Source organism: Perissodus microlepis, chromosome 16 (assembly GCF_051167445.1).
Source record: "Perissodus microlepis isolate ML-2025 ecotype Zambia chromosome 16, ASM5116744v1, whole genome shotgun sequence".
In the NCBI taxonomy this organism is placed as follows: Eukaryota; Metazoa; Chordata; class Actinopteri; order Cichliformes; family Cichlidae; genus Perissodus; species Perissodus microlepis.
The window spans coordinates 10,836,097-10,852,393 of NC_140476.1; the positions used below are offsets into that span (position 1 = coordinate 10,836,097).

The window sequence follows — 16,297 nt, forward strand, 5'->3', positions numbered from 1 at the left end:
GCTCTGATTATCTCAAACTGGTTTCTTGGACATGGCCTCCATACTCACCAGATCTCAATCAAATAGAGCACCTTGGGAATGTGGTGAAACAGGAGATTTACTTCATTAATGAGCATCCAAAAACTCTGCAGCAGCTGTGTGATGCTATTATGTTAAAATGGACAGAAATCCCCGAGAAGAGTTCCCAGCACCTTATTGAAAGCAGTTCTGAAGGCAAAAAGGGGTCAAACTTCATAAGAGCAAGGTGTCCCTAATAAATTATCCAGTTTAATTAGCAATGGTGTCAATGCCACACAGGAATGAGAACATTACATAATCAGTGATATTCTAGGATTCACAGGATTGCTCTGAAAATATAAAGAGCCAACAAATTTGAGTGTTTGTAAGGTTTTTGCAAACGTTCTGCATTTTCTCTTGTTAGTGTGAATAAAGACATTTCTCCTTTATTCCGAAATGTGGTTCATTTCATTTTAAACTAGTAAGGAGATATCAAAAATAAATAAATAAAATAAAACCCTCTGGTTTTGTCCACTTTTTCCCCATGAGATCTGCTCTTAAGTGGTGAAGGACAGAAGCAAGGACATAACTGGTAGGCGGAGACTCTCAGTCCAGGCAATCTCTCATATGAGCTAAGGGTGCCACAGTAAATGTCTGGCCTTCCCATTTATTTCGCTCTCCTTCTTTTCCCCTCCCCTGTCCAGAGAAGTGGAGCACTTAGTCTAATGTGAATAATGACGATGACTGTTTTCCAGACTGGCCCTCATCCACTGCCCTTATTGAGAAAGCACTAAATGGGCCAAGATTTACTTCTATAAACGACATCATCTCTCTCGCTCTCTTTTTTCTTCATCCAGCTCACATCTTTCTTTAGCATTCTAGTTTTTTCTTTTATGCCTTTATGTCTGTTATTGCATTTTATCTGCTACTGTTTTCATTTTTCCGTTTGCTTCCTAACTTAGGCTGATTGCTTAACTGTTTGCTTAACTGATTTAACTGATTGCTCATGATCATTTTGCACAGTGTCTTTTATTCATTAAGGATAACTTAGCTTGTAGCCAGAATCAAAGCAAGTTCTTTTTCTTTCACACCTTTCACTCTGTTTCCAGTAGGCTACTTGGCTCTGAGCTGTTCATGCATTTTACCGCTTATTCCTATTAACCTATTAGGTTAAAATCTATGCGGCTATCTAGTCTTGGCTCAAACTGTCTCATAAAGAATTATGGATAGCTTACAGTATTTCGCCCCTCTCTCCATCTTTCTCTACAGCCAAACATTTTAGAGTTGCCTGGGATGCAGATTAAAAGTAAAACCTCCTCCACCATTCAGAAACAGACCATTCAGCAGTCCATTCAGATACAGACAGCCTTTAGATCAGACGCCATGCAGAGCTTGTCTTGTTTGACAAGTCCAGCTCAATATTGTAAAAGTGCTACTTTTGGCTACTCTCTTATTAATAAGGGGTCACCACAGCAGGTAGCTTCACATATTTTTGATTTGACAGATTTTTACACCCAACATCATTCATGATGCAACCCCAAGTGTCTCCTATTGGGAGCTTTTGTTTGCTAGAGGCTGCAAAACGATGACAGAAAAGAGCCAGACAGGCCTTCTCTGACCTCTAATTGAGGACTCCATGTTTCATGGTTGAGTTAAGAACCCGGAAACACTAAATTTGAGAAGTCCCAAGAGGGAGCTTGTATTAGAAATCTTATTTAGCCCCATTAAGAGGAGGAGGATTGGCTATTGGAGGCTTGTGATTCGCTGGCAACCTCTTTAAGTCATACCAGGGCCTTTCCTGGACACGTGGGTATAAAGTAATGGCATGGCAGGATTGTTATTCATTTAATTAAGCAGCAGATACTTTTTACAAAATATGATTTCTAAAGGAAGAGCTACTTGAAGTTATGGCAGTGTGTCTGGAAGCACAAAAACAGCTGCACTTAAGCACTGAGCCAATCACTTATTAAACTTTCAGTCTCAAAAGCATTTAAAATGCAAAATAATCAATAAATAAAAGATATGAGTCCAAGTCTATAATTTGTTGTTTCTTCATCAGCATTTTCAGCTGGCTTTCCTGACTTTTTGTCATTTTAGAGAGAATAAGTCATGAGTTGTGCTGCAGGGCTGAAATATGTGTGTGTGTGTGTGTGAAGTGCATGCTAGTTCAGGGAATGTTCAGGGAATTCTTTGTTGTGTTAAACACAGAGAAAGCTTCAGTGAGGACAAAGTTTGCATTATGATGCCTGAGGCTAGCCTGCAGGGTTAAAAGGGAGTACATATGTGGATGCATGGAGACACAAAGACATCAGCTGGGAGTTCAGTCAGAGGTTTATGATGATAAACACACGATGAACATTACAGGGTTGCACGTGGAACACAAAGGGCTCTGCTAAGGAAGAAAACATCTACATTACTTGTTACACTTTCCAGCTTTTCATCTACCCTCTCCTTCTATACATCCATGAATCCTCTCTGAGGTCTTCCTCATTTCCACCATTTTTTCACTATCTACAGTATTCCAGCATACTAAAGCCATGCCTAGTGGCCATAATCTACAGCAGCGGTCCCCAACCCCCGGGCCTCGGACCGGTACCGGTCCGTGAGTCGTTTGGTACCGGGCCGCGAGAGTTGAGGCTCAGGTGTGAAATGTATAGTTTTCAGGGTTTTTATCGGTTTTCAGCGTTATTTTGTTATCGTTTTGATCGTTAACTTGGTTTTCCTGGGTCTTTTCACATGTGTTATGAATAAATCTTCTTTTTTTTGGTACCGGTACTAGTTTTATTTTGTTGTATTTATCCGCGACACATTAAAGGCCGGTCCGTGAAAAATATTGTCGGGCATAAACCGGTCCGTGGCGCAAAAAAGGTTGGAGACCGCTGATCTACAGGGTGGGCCATTTATATGGATACACTGTAATAAAATGGGAATGGTTGGTGATATTAAAGTCCTGTTTGTGGCACATTAGTATATGTGAGGGGGCAAACTCCTCAAGATGGGTGGTGACCATGGTGGCCATTTAGAAGTCGGCCATCTTGGATACAACTTTTGTTTTTTCAATAGGAAGAGGGCCATGTGACACATCAAACTTATTGGTAATGTCACAAGAAAAACAATGGTGTGCTTGGTTTCAACGTAACTTTATTCTTTCATGAGTTATTTACAAGTTTCCGACCACCACTTATAAAATGTGTTCAATGTGTTGCCCATTGTGTTGGATTGTCAATGCAACCCTCTTCTCCCACTCTTCACACACTGATAGCAACACTGCAGGAGAAATGCCAGCACAGGCATGCAGTATCCGTAGTTTCAGGTGCTGCACATCTCGTATCTTCACACCATAGACAATTGCCTTCAGATGACCCCAAAGATAAAAGTCTAAGGGGGTCAGATCGGGAGACCTTGGGGGCCATTCAACTGGCCCACGACGACCAATCCACTTTCCAGGAAACTGTTAATCTAGGAATGCTCGGGCCTGGCACCCATAATGTGGTGGTGCACCATCTTGCTGGAAAAACTCAGGGAACGTGCCAGCTTCAGTGCATAAAGAGGGAAACACATCATCATGTAGCAATTTCAAATATCCAGTGGCCTTGAAGTTTCCATTGATGAAGAATGGACCCACTATCGTTGTACCCCATATACCACACCAAACCATCACTTTTGTTGTTCCAACAGTCTTGGAGGGATCCATCCAATGTGGGTTAGTGTCAGACCAATAGCGGTGGTTTTGTTTGTTAACTTCACCATTCACATAAAAGTTTTCCTCATCACTGAACAAAATCTTCTGCGTGAACTGAGGGTCCTGTTCCAATTTTTGTTTTGCCCATTCTGCAAATTCTGTGCGCTGATCTGGGTCATCCTCGTTGAGATGCTGCAGTAGCTGGAGTTTGTAAGGGTGCCATTTGTGAGTAGCTAATATCCGCCGAAGGGATGTTCGACTAATGCCACTCTCCAGTGACATGCGGCGAGTGCTACGCTGTGGGCTCTTGCTGAATGAAGCTAGGACAGCCACTGATGTTTCTTCATTAGTGACAGTTTTCTTGCGTCCACATTTTGGCAAATCCAACACTGAACCAGTTTTTACGAAACTTAGCAAGCAGTTTGCTAACTGTAGCATGGGAGATGGGTGGTCTCGTAGGGTGTCTTGCATTGAAATTTGCTGCAATGACCCGGTTACTGCGTTCACCAGATATCAACACAATTTCGATCCGCTCCTCACGTGTTAACCTCTTCGACATGTCAATGGCTGTGAACAAAGAGAAACTTGTAAATAACTCATGAAAGAATGAAGTTACGTTGAAACCAAGCACACCATTGTTTTTCTTGTGACATTACCAATAAGTTTGATGTGTCACATGGCCCTCTTCCTATTGAAAAAAACAAAAGTTGTATCCAAGATGGCCGACTTCTAAATGGCCACCATGGTCACCACCCATCTTGAGGAGTTTGCCCCCTCACATATACTAATGTGCCACAAACAGGACTTTAATATTACCAACCATTCCCATGTTATTATGGTGTATCCATATAAATGGCCCACCCTGTATAACAAATCTGGTGCAGTATTGGACATGACTCACCTTTTACTGAACGTAATACTGTGAGGAGGAAACAATGCAATTTGAAGATGTCTTCCACCAGCCAGGGGTCATGCTGGGGTCCAGACTGTTTATTTGTGTGTGTGTGCGTGCGCGTGTGCGTGTGCGTTAGACTGATTGACAGCCTTGACAGTTTTGGCAGTTATAAGATTCGGAGGTGAGCATTTTGATTGATGATTCCATGTGGGTGGCAGCCTGTAGATTAAAACCTCTAGTAGACAACACACACACACGCACACACAGTCGACTCACATTTATTATTTGGAGGCATACTGTAAGCCATAACTATCATTCACTGTCTTACCGTAATGCCGTTCTGCCGTTACTGTCTCATCTCTACATTTAATACACTATAGAACAAACGTGTGGGTACGCATAGATGAAAGAAGACCAACTCAGTACTTTGCTAAATGAATATAATTTATTCAAGTGACCTCACAATTACAACTATACTTTTATAGACACTGCATGAATAAATAAATAAATAAATAGCTGTAATTTCACTGTCAACAAACATCATTTTCAGTGCTGCATTTAAAGGTAAACTAATTTGTTCCTATGCTTTTTTCTTTTTTCTTTCTGGTATATACATTTATCACACAAAAATACAGCGTCATTGTTATTTACGACATAGAGCCAAAAACGTGTCAGTCCACCAGCTGACGTTGATTCTTTTCTGCGTGTGCGCTCGGGTTTGTGGATGAACCCTGGAAACTACACACTCATCTGTTGAGGAGAACATTTACATTCACATTTAAGTCCAATGAGATTGCCTGACACTTTGCATAGCATCAGACCAGACCGCCCTGTTTGAAGCTGAAGCTGATTTATCATCGATCCCAAAACTGGTTCAGGTCAGATCAGGATCTAGTAGGTCCTACTATACCTCAGCTGATATGGCTGCACATGGGGATCAAGTCCCCTTTGCTCTCTGTAGACTAACTTCAAGGCCATTCTGCCATCTTAAAGGATGAAGGCTGGTGTTATTCTAGATCTTTTACATTGCGACCTAATTGCCTAAAAATCATAAATAATATGATTGTAACAAGTTTTGCCACTGAAGACGAAACCTTAGCTTTCCTACCCCCAAAACAAAACACCATACTTCTGGGATCAATAAGGATCATGTAAAAGGTTGAAAAAATTTGGGAAACAGCCAGTTAAAATCCTTAAACTTTCCAGATTAAAACGGGACCCATCGCCTGTTCAAGATCACCTACTGGTGCAAGTCCAGACAGCTTCCAGCACATCTGCTATTTTTTGTCACTCAGTTGCAGTCACATTCACTTGTACCTCTGCCAGTTATACTTGATCTCCTCCGGTGTGCCAACACAGTAAAGCTTCAACTCCATTTATATTTTTGGCAAGTGCTCACATCGTTTGAGGTCACGTTTTTTCAGATGCCACTAGAGCAGTAAGACTTCACAATGGTAGTCTCACCCTTCTTGTCGTACTCATGAGCTGATGTTGCTCCTTCATGGTTTGAACCTACAAACCTCGATCAGTTTGAAGGAGATGTTGAGGTTTGTGCACAATTTTGAGGTCTGTGATAAAATCTCACAGAGCAAGTGGTCATAGCAGGACTATCAGAAAGCAATGCAAAAATAGCAGCAGCACAAGAAGCTATCTGAGAAGGTGATCTTGAGGGAAAATTTTAAACCAGGTATAGTTTGCTGAACTTTTTGAGGTCAGAGAGGACCAAAAGACCGACTAACACATTGTTGATTTCGGTCTCACTTGGTAATAATTGTTGACAAGAACATCTAGAATATTACCAGCCTTATCCTTCAATGGAAAAATATTTCATACATGTCACCTTTTCAACATGTTCCTAAATCACTCATTTTTTACCACTGACGTTTGAATTAAGGCAAGTCCATAAGATTCAAAAAGACACCAACGAACCACAACGATGCTAAGAGGAGATAAACACAGTGAAGTCAACTGGACAACAGTAACACATAACAATGCCAAAAATCTTCTTAACTTGACAGATTTTTTTGTTTCTTTTGTTCTTTTTTCCACACAGGGCAGCAGTGTGTCCGGTAGTTTGAAACTGCCAGGCCCGTGACAATGTAAGGACTTAAACTGAACAATGTATGAGGGTGCTCAATCAAGTAACACTTCACTAATATCGCACTGTAACACACTCCTTACAAACCATCATTTTTGAACCTCTGTGCAGCATTAATCAAATGTCCTGAGGGCTGATCGACTTGGGGCCGGATCGATGATGACTGGTGCTACTAACACCATCCTGGGAGGAACAATCATTTCCTGTCCCCACTAACCTGCTGTGGCTGGCCAGTCAATACAGCTTTAGGATGAGAAAACAAACTATCATAGGCGCGCGCACACACACACACACACACACACACACACACACACACACACACACACACACACACACACACACACATATATATTTCAAAATGGCTTCTGTGAGTTCATGTTAAAAATAAAAATCACTGAAGTGTTCTTGATTACTTTCAAAGTTCACTGTCGCGTCTTGCATCGAGATTTATTTCCAGGCTGCTATTAGGTTCCAGTCATTTATAAAATCTGTTTGCAAAATGAACATCATGTGCTTTTACTGGTGTCAGTGTTACCATTCCAGCTGTAAATGAATGGTAGTTTAAAGATGTATTCCCATTGTATGTTTGACAAAAACAACGATAGCAAATTGATTTTCATAATGCATTGAAATGAAGGGAAGACAATGGCTGCCTGGAAAGTACAAGGGGAAAGAAAGGTCACGGGGTGGCGTGTAATAAAGTCAGAGCTCCTGTCTAATTACTCTGATTCATGACGATTCAGCAGCACACAATTTAGGTTCAGTGCAGAACTTTAGTGTCAGTAGCAGGAAGCTTATGATCATTCTTTATGTCTCCCTGTGACCATCAAACTTTATTTTAGAATAAATACTGGATCAAATGACTACATCACCGAGCTCAGAACCACTCTTTTGTGCTCCAGACTATTGTTGTCGTTTTACTTGCCGTTTTGGTTTTTTGATTTCACTATCACCGTCTCATCAGCTCACATTAAAGAGATTGGGTTAAAGTTACAATAAAGTTGTAACTTTAGGGACTCGTCAGTACTGACAAGAATAGCAAAGATCAAAACAGAGCTGAGCAGAAGCTTCATTAATCTGATGGATAGGTACTTTCGGTGGCTCCCTTAGTTCCACCACAGAGGATGTATCCGCATATTTTATTTGGCATGGATTTTTACAGTGGACGCCCTTCCTGACAACACCCTGCCATTTTGACTTGGGTCAAAATAGTGGGAGTACACTAGCTTGTGACCTCCTGAGGCTGGCTTTGTGTCTCCTCCCAGTTATGAACTGGTGGTCTTTCGGGTGTAAGGCGAGCGTGTTAACCACAACACCACTGGGCCACCCATTGCATTCAAATGAATGATAATTTTGCCCTGTATCTATAAAACACCCCCACAATGAATTCTTCTTATGCTGTCACTCATTGATCTCTTTTGTTTAGTGTAATCTTGTCAATACAACAAAGATGGTAGTTAACTTGCTAAGTGTTGGCAGTGAATGAAAAAAAAAAAAAGTTTTTATGGAACGCTGTTTGGGATTTTGCTGATTTAGTCAGTATCTTCTATTTGGTAAAGTCAGGGTTTGGTCATATAATTATGGACGGCAAGAAGATTAAATCGAGCTGAAAACAGAACATAAAACTTGCAAGCATCTACTGGTCTTCAGGTTTAAACAAGACATGGTAAAAATCAAATTCAGTAAAATGTATCTAGCTGTACAATGTGGGTCCTAAAAATATTATTGCTCTATCAATAAAGTTGTTCTACATGAAACTCAAAGTATGATAAAAGCTTAGTTGTCAGGCGCATGTAAACGAACTTACGTATATTATGCTTTAAATAATGACTTGTAGATGTGGACACAGTTTCTTGGTTAGATATTGCACTATTTTCATGATCCACAACAAATCCTTGTAGACTTGCTCATATAGGCCCGCTGTACATCCATCCAAAGTTCCTCCGATCACTATAGCAGCACTTAAATGAAAATGGTTGAAGTTTCACAGAGTCATGATAAGAAAACACAAGAATGACTGTGGCATGATTCGCACAGGTGATTGAGTCCGTTTGCTGTTTCTAGGCAAGGAATCTCAAAAAGAAGGAGGCACCATATTGCCGTCAGAAACTTTTGGAGTCACTTGAAAGCCACAGCAGATGCTCTGTTGATTTGGCTCCCAGTGTGGCAGTAGTAATTTTCCTGAAGAATATTGATGCCTCTTTTGACTGTTCCTTCTTCTTTACATTCCTTGGTTCTAGTTTACTTTGTGCCTTAAATGTCTAATCTTCATTGTGAAAAGCCTCTGGACTAGATGCCCCATCATCACTGAGGACCTCCGTGTTGGTAAAGGTCCCAGCAAGTGAGGCACCCAAGACCTGCCTGACAGGAGCCATCTCTGAAAGAATTATGTTATCATGGTTGCTTACCAGTGTTGCCTTGTCCATTATCTCCTTGCTGTGCTTGGAAACAACAGCATCCAGGAAGTCGTACTTATGTGACAGCATACCACTTTCAAATAGATACTTTGTCAGGTAAGAAAAAAACACATTGGCCAAGAAGGATGCCGCCATGGACACAGACTTGAAGGGGAACCTCTGCTGGACAAAGTGCTCTACATCTCCAGTGAGGTGATGGACCTTCTCCTGGGTCACCCAGCCGGGGTAATAGATGAATGGAGGTAGTTTGAGGTAGGGCTCCCCTCCACCAATGCGCAGCAGAAGACCAAAGATATAACCAGCCACAGAACCATAGGTGTTGGTGCCCTTAACGAACAGTACACTGAGAAGTTGGGGGAATATGATGACATAGACCAGATCAGAGCTCAGGTACCACAGGCCGTATACTGATCCTGTTAACAATGCCATGGCAGTGGCCAGAGCTCCGAACACAAAGATGGTGAGGCGCATCACCCAAACAATCTCCCGATCTGAGGCCTGTAAGGGAGATGAAAGGGATAAAAGAGTAAAGACAGAAACATAACAACTGGAGGGGAATAGGGTGTTAACTTGAATGAAAGTCAGTTCAGATAAAAGATTAGAGCCTACAGCTAAAGTAGTGTCCGTGTGAGGTTGCACTTAGATACGAAAGCGCTTGGAGATGTAGGTTCTGTTTGAAATTATTCACTCATTTACTTCTCCATACTCTTATTATTCAGGGAAACTGGATGTTGAGAAAAGGTGAGCTCAGTGGTACAACAAAACAACACTGTAGGGCACTATTTGGTCTTAAAATCAATGGCAACAGGTCTTATCGAGTGATTAATCCAAATTGTATTTATTTTTTCCCTCCAATCATAATTAATATGTTCAAAGGAAACCAGAAGAGAGGTATAAATATGTGTCTGCAGCCACTTTTACAACACAACCGAGGTTTGGGTTTGCATTTCAACCAGTGGTGTGGGGGATCTTGGAAAAACTGGCAAGCATCTGATTAGCAATTGTTTCATTTTTCATTTTTTTAGAATGACAATGCTCCCAAATACACAGTTAGTGCAATAAAAGGATGCCTAAATATATTTTCCCACCAAAATATAAAGAAAAGCAGGTTGACTTTTGCACAGTATTAGCATGCACAGTAATTTTCACAATTCTGAAAATTAATTTCTGTTACAAATGTGATGGGAATGAATAGCAGGAAATCTCAGTGGGACCAATTTAGCAGATTGTCTAACCATCTAACATTATCTAACAAATAATTATAAGACAAACAACTTACAAAGATTTCCATCTCGAGGTTTTGGGTATTAAGCAAATTCGATAAAGTGCACATTTAATTTCTGCTGTAGGCTCTTGTTTGGTTGTTTTTTTTTCGTATGAAAATAAAGTTGATTTATCGATAGGCTGACTGATGTTTGGAACCACTTGGTGAAATTGTGCAGACGTATGTGTGTGCTAGGAATATTGCTCTTACCGACTGCCGAAACGCCAGCTGATAAATGTTCCTGGCAAACATGGAGCTGGCTGAGAGTATGGATGAGTCTGCTGATGACATGACCGCAGCTGACACAGCCCCCAGACCAAAGAAGGAGATGTACGGTGGGCAGAGGTGCTGAAGCACTATAGGAAGGATCATGTCAGACTCATCCTTATCCTTTGGAGGGAGGGAACCATATGTAGTTTGGTTCCAGTCTGAATCAGGACATGAAAAACAGATAAAAACTGATAATTGTAAACAATGCAAATTTCACAGCTTATTATTACGGCTCTTATGAAACAAGATTATATATGTGTTAAATTAGAAAAACAGTCATCAGCATTTGTCTTAATTATTGGTTAGAACAAAAAACAGAAAGAAAGTGCCTTGCATGAGGTAATAACACAACGTAACTAAAGCTGAACAAACTGTACCTGGCACACATTCGCATTTTAAGATTAATAGCATTACTTTTCCGGCCACCCTGCAGAAAATTAAGTGTACGGATTTCTTTATTACAATTTTTGATCCCTTAGCTTTTCAGACAAAAAAAGTTAATGCTCTCAGTGGATGCACATGCTTTAAAGCTGAGAAACAAAAGGCCTTAATGTGCCTAGGTGCCTTAATAGCAGCACAGATTCAATCTGCTGTTGGTCAAAACACAATAAACAAAGCCACAGTAATAATAGCACGAATTAAACTGGATACTGACTGAAAACTAGACCCCAGTTCAACATAGATGAGGGTAATATACTGGTTTGTTAATGATCCGTGGAAGCATATGAGTCAGTATTAAATAATTATGGACATTATGTTGATTAATTGCATTTAACTGTTGTCGATTAATCATTGATAATGGTTAACATCATAAGGGAGCCAATAGTTCTGACAGGCTATGTTGAACTTATTAGATACAAAAGTATGCATGGACGCTGGCTGTACTGATACCCTCATCTTTGTTAAGCCAACATTCAGACGACTATGGTTTATATATATATGTCTTTCTCTACCCATCCCCAGATATTCATAGGCAGTGGTTGATTAGTGCCAGTTCTGCAAGTAATGGCTTCAGATGGACCAGATTAATTAGCTCCTCTTCAGATGTAATATTCACTAAATTGCCATGGTCTGATGGCTCTCTCTCCTCTGCACGTCGTGACAGCATCCGTCTGCTGTTTACCCTCCAGACACTGTATACATCTGCATTTACACATCTGAAAAAAGAAAAGGGCTGCTGGGGTGTAAACAACCCCATGAAGCCAGGGTGCTCTCTTTGATCACACTTTCCCGTTTGAATAAAGGATAAGGTTCTTGGATGTTTCGATTGTCTTGTGATGTTTCATTTACTGCTTAATCACTGTGTATGTCTGTGCGTGTGCACATCCGTCTTGGATTAGTCTCTGATTAGCGTGTGTTTGCCTAAAAAGTCTGATTTAACAGCTGCAATCCAGACATAACAGCGTGTGTGCATATAAAGCACCGGTGGCACTGTATAGTGATTCATACTTCTACCTGTCTTTGTTGTCCTTGTAAATCTGGATGCAAATGACAGCTAGCTCCATTACTGCTTAAAGAAAGGATTATATATACTACGCTTGGGTACACTGTTTAAAAAGAACTGTTTCTGCACACTCATCTAATTCAGTTTGTTAAAATATTATGGGACCCCCATTTTAGCTTTAAGAATAATAATGTCTGATGCACCTGTGGGTGCATATTTGTGTTTGTGTCTCTGTGTGTATTATTACCAGTGGAAGCCCCTATAGCTCCTATGAGGACAGAGGGGACAGCCATGACCAAGCAACCGAAGGCAGCAAGGAATGAAAGGACCTGGGCGTAGGTAGCTGAAGAAGCAGAAAGAACCCGTTGAAAATAGACCTGCCAGGGAATCCCCCCCAACATCTAGAAACAGAAACACCAAACCAATGCATTACAATCAGCAGTCTAAAAAGAATACTGTGAATCTCTTTGTTTCTAGTAAAGAACTCAATTTCAGTACTAAGAAACCATTAAATGCTACGTGCCACGAATGGGTCTCTTAAACACGATGCTTTCATTTTGACTTCAGTGAAAGTGTGTCTGCAATTGACTTTAGAGTTGTATACTGTCTCTCGGTGAAACTTCAGATAAAAGTTATGGCTTACAAGCAAAAAGAAGTTGTCCGCCCAGAGCCAATTGTCTTCAGGCTCAATCTTCCCGAGCCAAGGAGATTGATAGATTGTTTTCTTGGCTGTAACACCGATGTCTGACACGGCAGGATTGGACAGAGCAAAAGGCACACTGATCCACTAAAAGGAGAAGAAGAAAATCATAATGCAACATTAATACAATAAAACGTAAATATGGAATTATTGTATTTTTATACCATTTCAAAATCTGGTTGTTGAAATCAAGTTCTACTCTACCCTGTGTTGTTGATACAAAAGGTGCTTTTATCAATTTCATGTTTTGATATGATTCTGTGTGTATAAATTTAGATCTTTTTTTAAAGTTATGTTACTTAAAAAGTCACTTAAAAATCTTCTAGAACTGATAGAAGATTTGGTTTAAATATTGGCTAAAACCATTAGAGCTGCTGGTTGAGTAGCTCCCAAACTCACCAAACCCAGAAAGATACAGAAGAGCTGGACCACATCTGTGTATGCAACAGAGTAAAGTCCTCCAACAAGTGTGTAGAAGATGGCTATCAGTGCTGAGATCACCACAGACATGTTGATATTTATATCCACTATCACACTGAGAGTCGCACCTGCATGGAAATATAACCAGAGTGAAGAAGAAAAAAAATATTCACTAAAATCTGGGTAACCTGATGTTTCACTCACAATGAGTTTGGGCATACAATGCAGTATATTGTAAAGCATAGATTAGATTTAAAGTGGTGAGATTCACGATCTCATCCATTGGGATGCCTACCCAAAGCGGACAAAATGGCTGCAGACCAGAAGATTTCTCCCATGAGTGCAGGGATGAACAGCAGACCACCCATCCTTTTTCCATATAGCTGCTGGAAGGGATCTAGCATGGTCACATATCCACGTGATCGCATGGGTTTGGCAAAGAAAAGGCCCCCTGAGTGATGCCAGATGTTGAGGTAATGCAGACAAAAAGCACGAGAGAAGCATTTTAGAACGTTGTACAGTACTACTAACTTAACGTAAAGTGTGCTGATGCTGTATAATAACCTTAATGACTAGATCAAATTCTATATGCTTCAGCAACACAGCTTAAATTTACATTTACTTTAATGTCAGTCTAATAGCACAAATATCAGTCTTCCTACACCTAAATATCATATCAATATGAATTTAATGTAAATGAATTTCTGTCTTAAAAGTAGGAAAGCATATGAATTTCTAGGCAAAAAGTACATTAACTACATTAAAACTACATTACATTAACTACATTAGGTGATGCAACTCTTTCCCTTTTTAATCTCGCTATAAGCAGATATATTTATCCAAGTTTTTCTAGGTTTCCTACCTACTACAAGGCTGAGAGCATAACCAAAGGGTGCCTGTGCCCAAGCCAGGCCGAAGCCTGGGAGGTAGACATATTCTGCTGTTCCATTAATGTAGCCCCCTCCCACCCAAGTGGCTGAAAAAGAAGAAGAAAACTTATTTGTAAATTAACAAATCAAAAGAAAATATACATTTCAAGTTTTCCGAACTGCATGAGTATAATGGTGAAAACTGTGATGGAAATTTCTACTTCTGCCCGCTGCGCAATCTGTGCGTAAAAGACGGAGCGGAAGACCCTAGTCAATGGAAAGTTTATTTATTTTTTGTCCTTTTGGACCTTACATGGTATGAAAATTCGACAAAATGCGCACGTGGCTGCCGTCGAACAGACACCAAGAAATACAGATTTAAAGACTCACCGGTCATCGTAAATCCACCAACGAACAAGCCGATGTCCCTTCCCCCAACCATGATATTCTCGCTCCGATCTAAGCCATCGCCAACTCCAGAGTTCTTATTCTTCCACGCAGCCCAGATCCCCACAAACAGAATCAGGACATAGAAGAGCACGATAGCCACGAGACCCTCGACGTGAATGGTCATCTTCCTTTTCTCCGCTTCCCCGCCGAGATCAAGTGCTGCTGCGCGCGGACTGGATACTCATGGAGAAAACTTGGAAGAAACAAAGGGAAAAAACCCTTTAATGATACATTTGTGCTTTGTCAGATATAATAAAAACACACAATCCCAACCCGCAGAAACGCATTTTAAGGAGTGCAGACAAACTGTAACTGCAACTACATGGAACTTCATTTCAAAAACTATCTATTTAATCAACCTGAAAACAATAATGTGTGACAAATACATTTCTTAAAAGAAACAAAACAGAAGCATTTTATCACCAGTGTGTCGGATGTAATACTGGCTAAGTCCAAGTGATGCCAGGCGCTTCCAACGTCGTTAGAAATTACAAAGTATTTCAAATTTCTTTTTCAGGTTTTCTGCGCACATGCACGCTTACTGCAAATATTCAGCTGTTACAGTTTTAATGCTCCTTGTTAACCGAAGTTATATTAGCCTGAACAACTAATCATTTTCCCCAATAATAATAATAATACTAATAATAATAATAATTTTTTTTTTACCAAATGTCAAAGTTAAAATTAGTAAACGTGAAAGTGTAACAAGTAATACATTTATATATACTCGCCAATTATAGTTCAAACTCCTCAGGTTAAACTATATTTTAGATAAAATGACCGATTTGGAAATTCCTGCTCGGAAATACTGCGACCATGAATCTTACCGTATCCAGCAGGGACTCCAGCTTGTTTCACTAAATCAACAGATCGGAATCAGAAACGACGCAAACTCGATCCAGTGGTATCAGTCCAAGAGTGCGCACATTATTAGTGTTACTTTAGTTAGTTCTTTACAACAGGTGAACGTGTTTTACACGCGTTATCCGCCCTCATTTACAGATATTCCTTTCGGTCACTTGACTTAAGTAAGTAAAAAAAAACCAAAAAACGTATTTTCAACTTTACGCTTTCAAAGATTTGCACCCACATTTGCATGTTTCTGGTAACTCTATTGTGCGCAAAAGTCGGGCACTCCTTTGTAATGGCGATGTATTGGGAAAAAAATCCGGTCTGTTTTCCAACAGATTCATAAAAACAGCTGCATTGATGAGGTTCGTGCTCAAACTCAAACCTGAGGTTCCCCGTTGCGCTGACACCATGGCGCCAAGAGGCCGGTGTTGAATTATTGAGCTCTCTTTAAATCGATTGTCAATGCAGTAAAATGCAATTACATTCGGCAACCACATATCATTTTAGTAAAGTCATTACAAAATATAATTTTCTTACCTTTGCTTTGGGAAAACGGGTCTAAATAGATCACAACAGCTGGGACTCCAAAAGTAGATTCAAAAAGTGTAAGAGACAAATTATATTTGTGATATATTGCGGTGCCAGTCTGTAATCCTCCTGGACGACCAAACACCATTCAACTATGTTGTTTTTTAAATCACAAATGCTGGTCGGCAGCAGAGAGGGAGACGGACCGAGCGAGGGAGGGGGAGAGGCGGGTGGAGGGGTGGAGATGAATGGGAGTGGTGGGTTTATTGGGTGCTGTCAGGGTGGGTAGATGGTGGATAAATGTCTTCCAGGGCAGGACGAAAATAGCACCTAATAGAGAATGGCATGACGCACAACCTCTGCGGAAAAGCTTTCCAATATCATAATATCATATTGGCAATAGATGAAACC

At 40.4% G+C, this 16,297-nt stretch overlaps 1 protein-coding gene across 1 annotated transcript; it reads right to left on the bottom strand.

Moving 5' to 3' along the window:
* Positions 1–4,999: 4,999 nt before the first annotated feature.
* Positions 5,000–16,154, bottom strand: LOC146370450 (high-affinity choline transporter 1-like). Its single transcript, XM_084908560.1, has 9 exons — positions 15,896–16,154; positions 14,447–14,699; positions 14,050–14,163; positions 13,483–13,638; positions 13,167–13,315; positions 12,711–12,854; positions 12,315–12,468; positions 10,564–10,781; positions 5,000–9,587 (listed from the first exon to the last, which is right to left on the bottom strand). The coding sequence occupies exons 2-9, from the start codon at positions 14,628–14,630 to the stop codon at positions 8,934–8,936; spliced, it is 1,773 nt and encodes a 590-aa protein (XP_084764686.1). The 5' UTR covers positions 14,631–14,699; positions 15,896–16,154; the 3' UTR covers positions 5,000–8,933.
* Positions 16,155–16,297: the final 143 nt, after the last annotated feature.

What these genes read in the sequence shown, in the direction of transcription:
- LOC146370450 (XM_084908560.1), bottom strand. Translation starts at nt 14,630, where the DNA reads ATGACCATTCACGTCGAGGGTCTCGTGGCTATCGTGCTCTTCTATGTC. An exon ending in AGCCATTTTGTCCGCTTTGG is followed by an intron (nt 13,316 to 13,482) that starts GTAGGCATCCCA and finishes ATTTCCATGCAG; the next exon opens with GTGCGACTCTCAGTGTGATA. An exon ending in TCTGTATCTTTCTGGGTTTG is followed by an intron (nt 12,855 to 13,166) that starts GTGAGTTTGGGA and finishes TTCTCCTTTTAG; the next exon opens with TGGATCAGTGTGCCTTTTGC.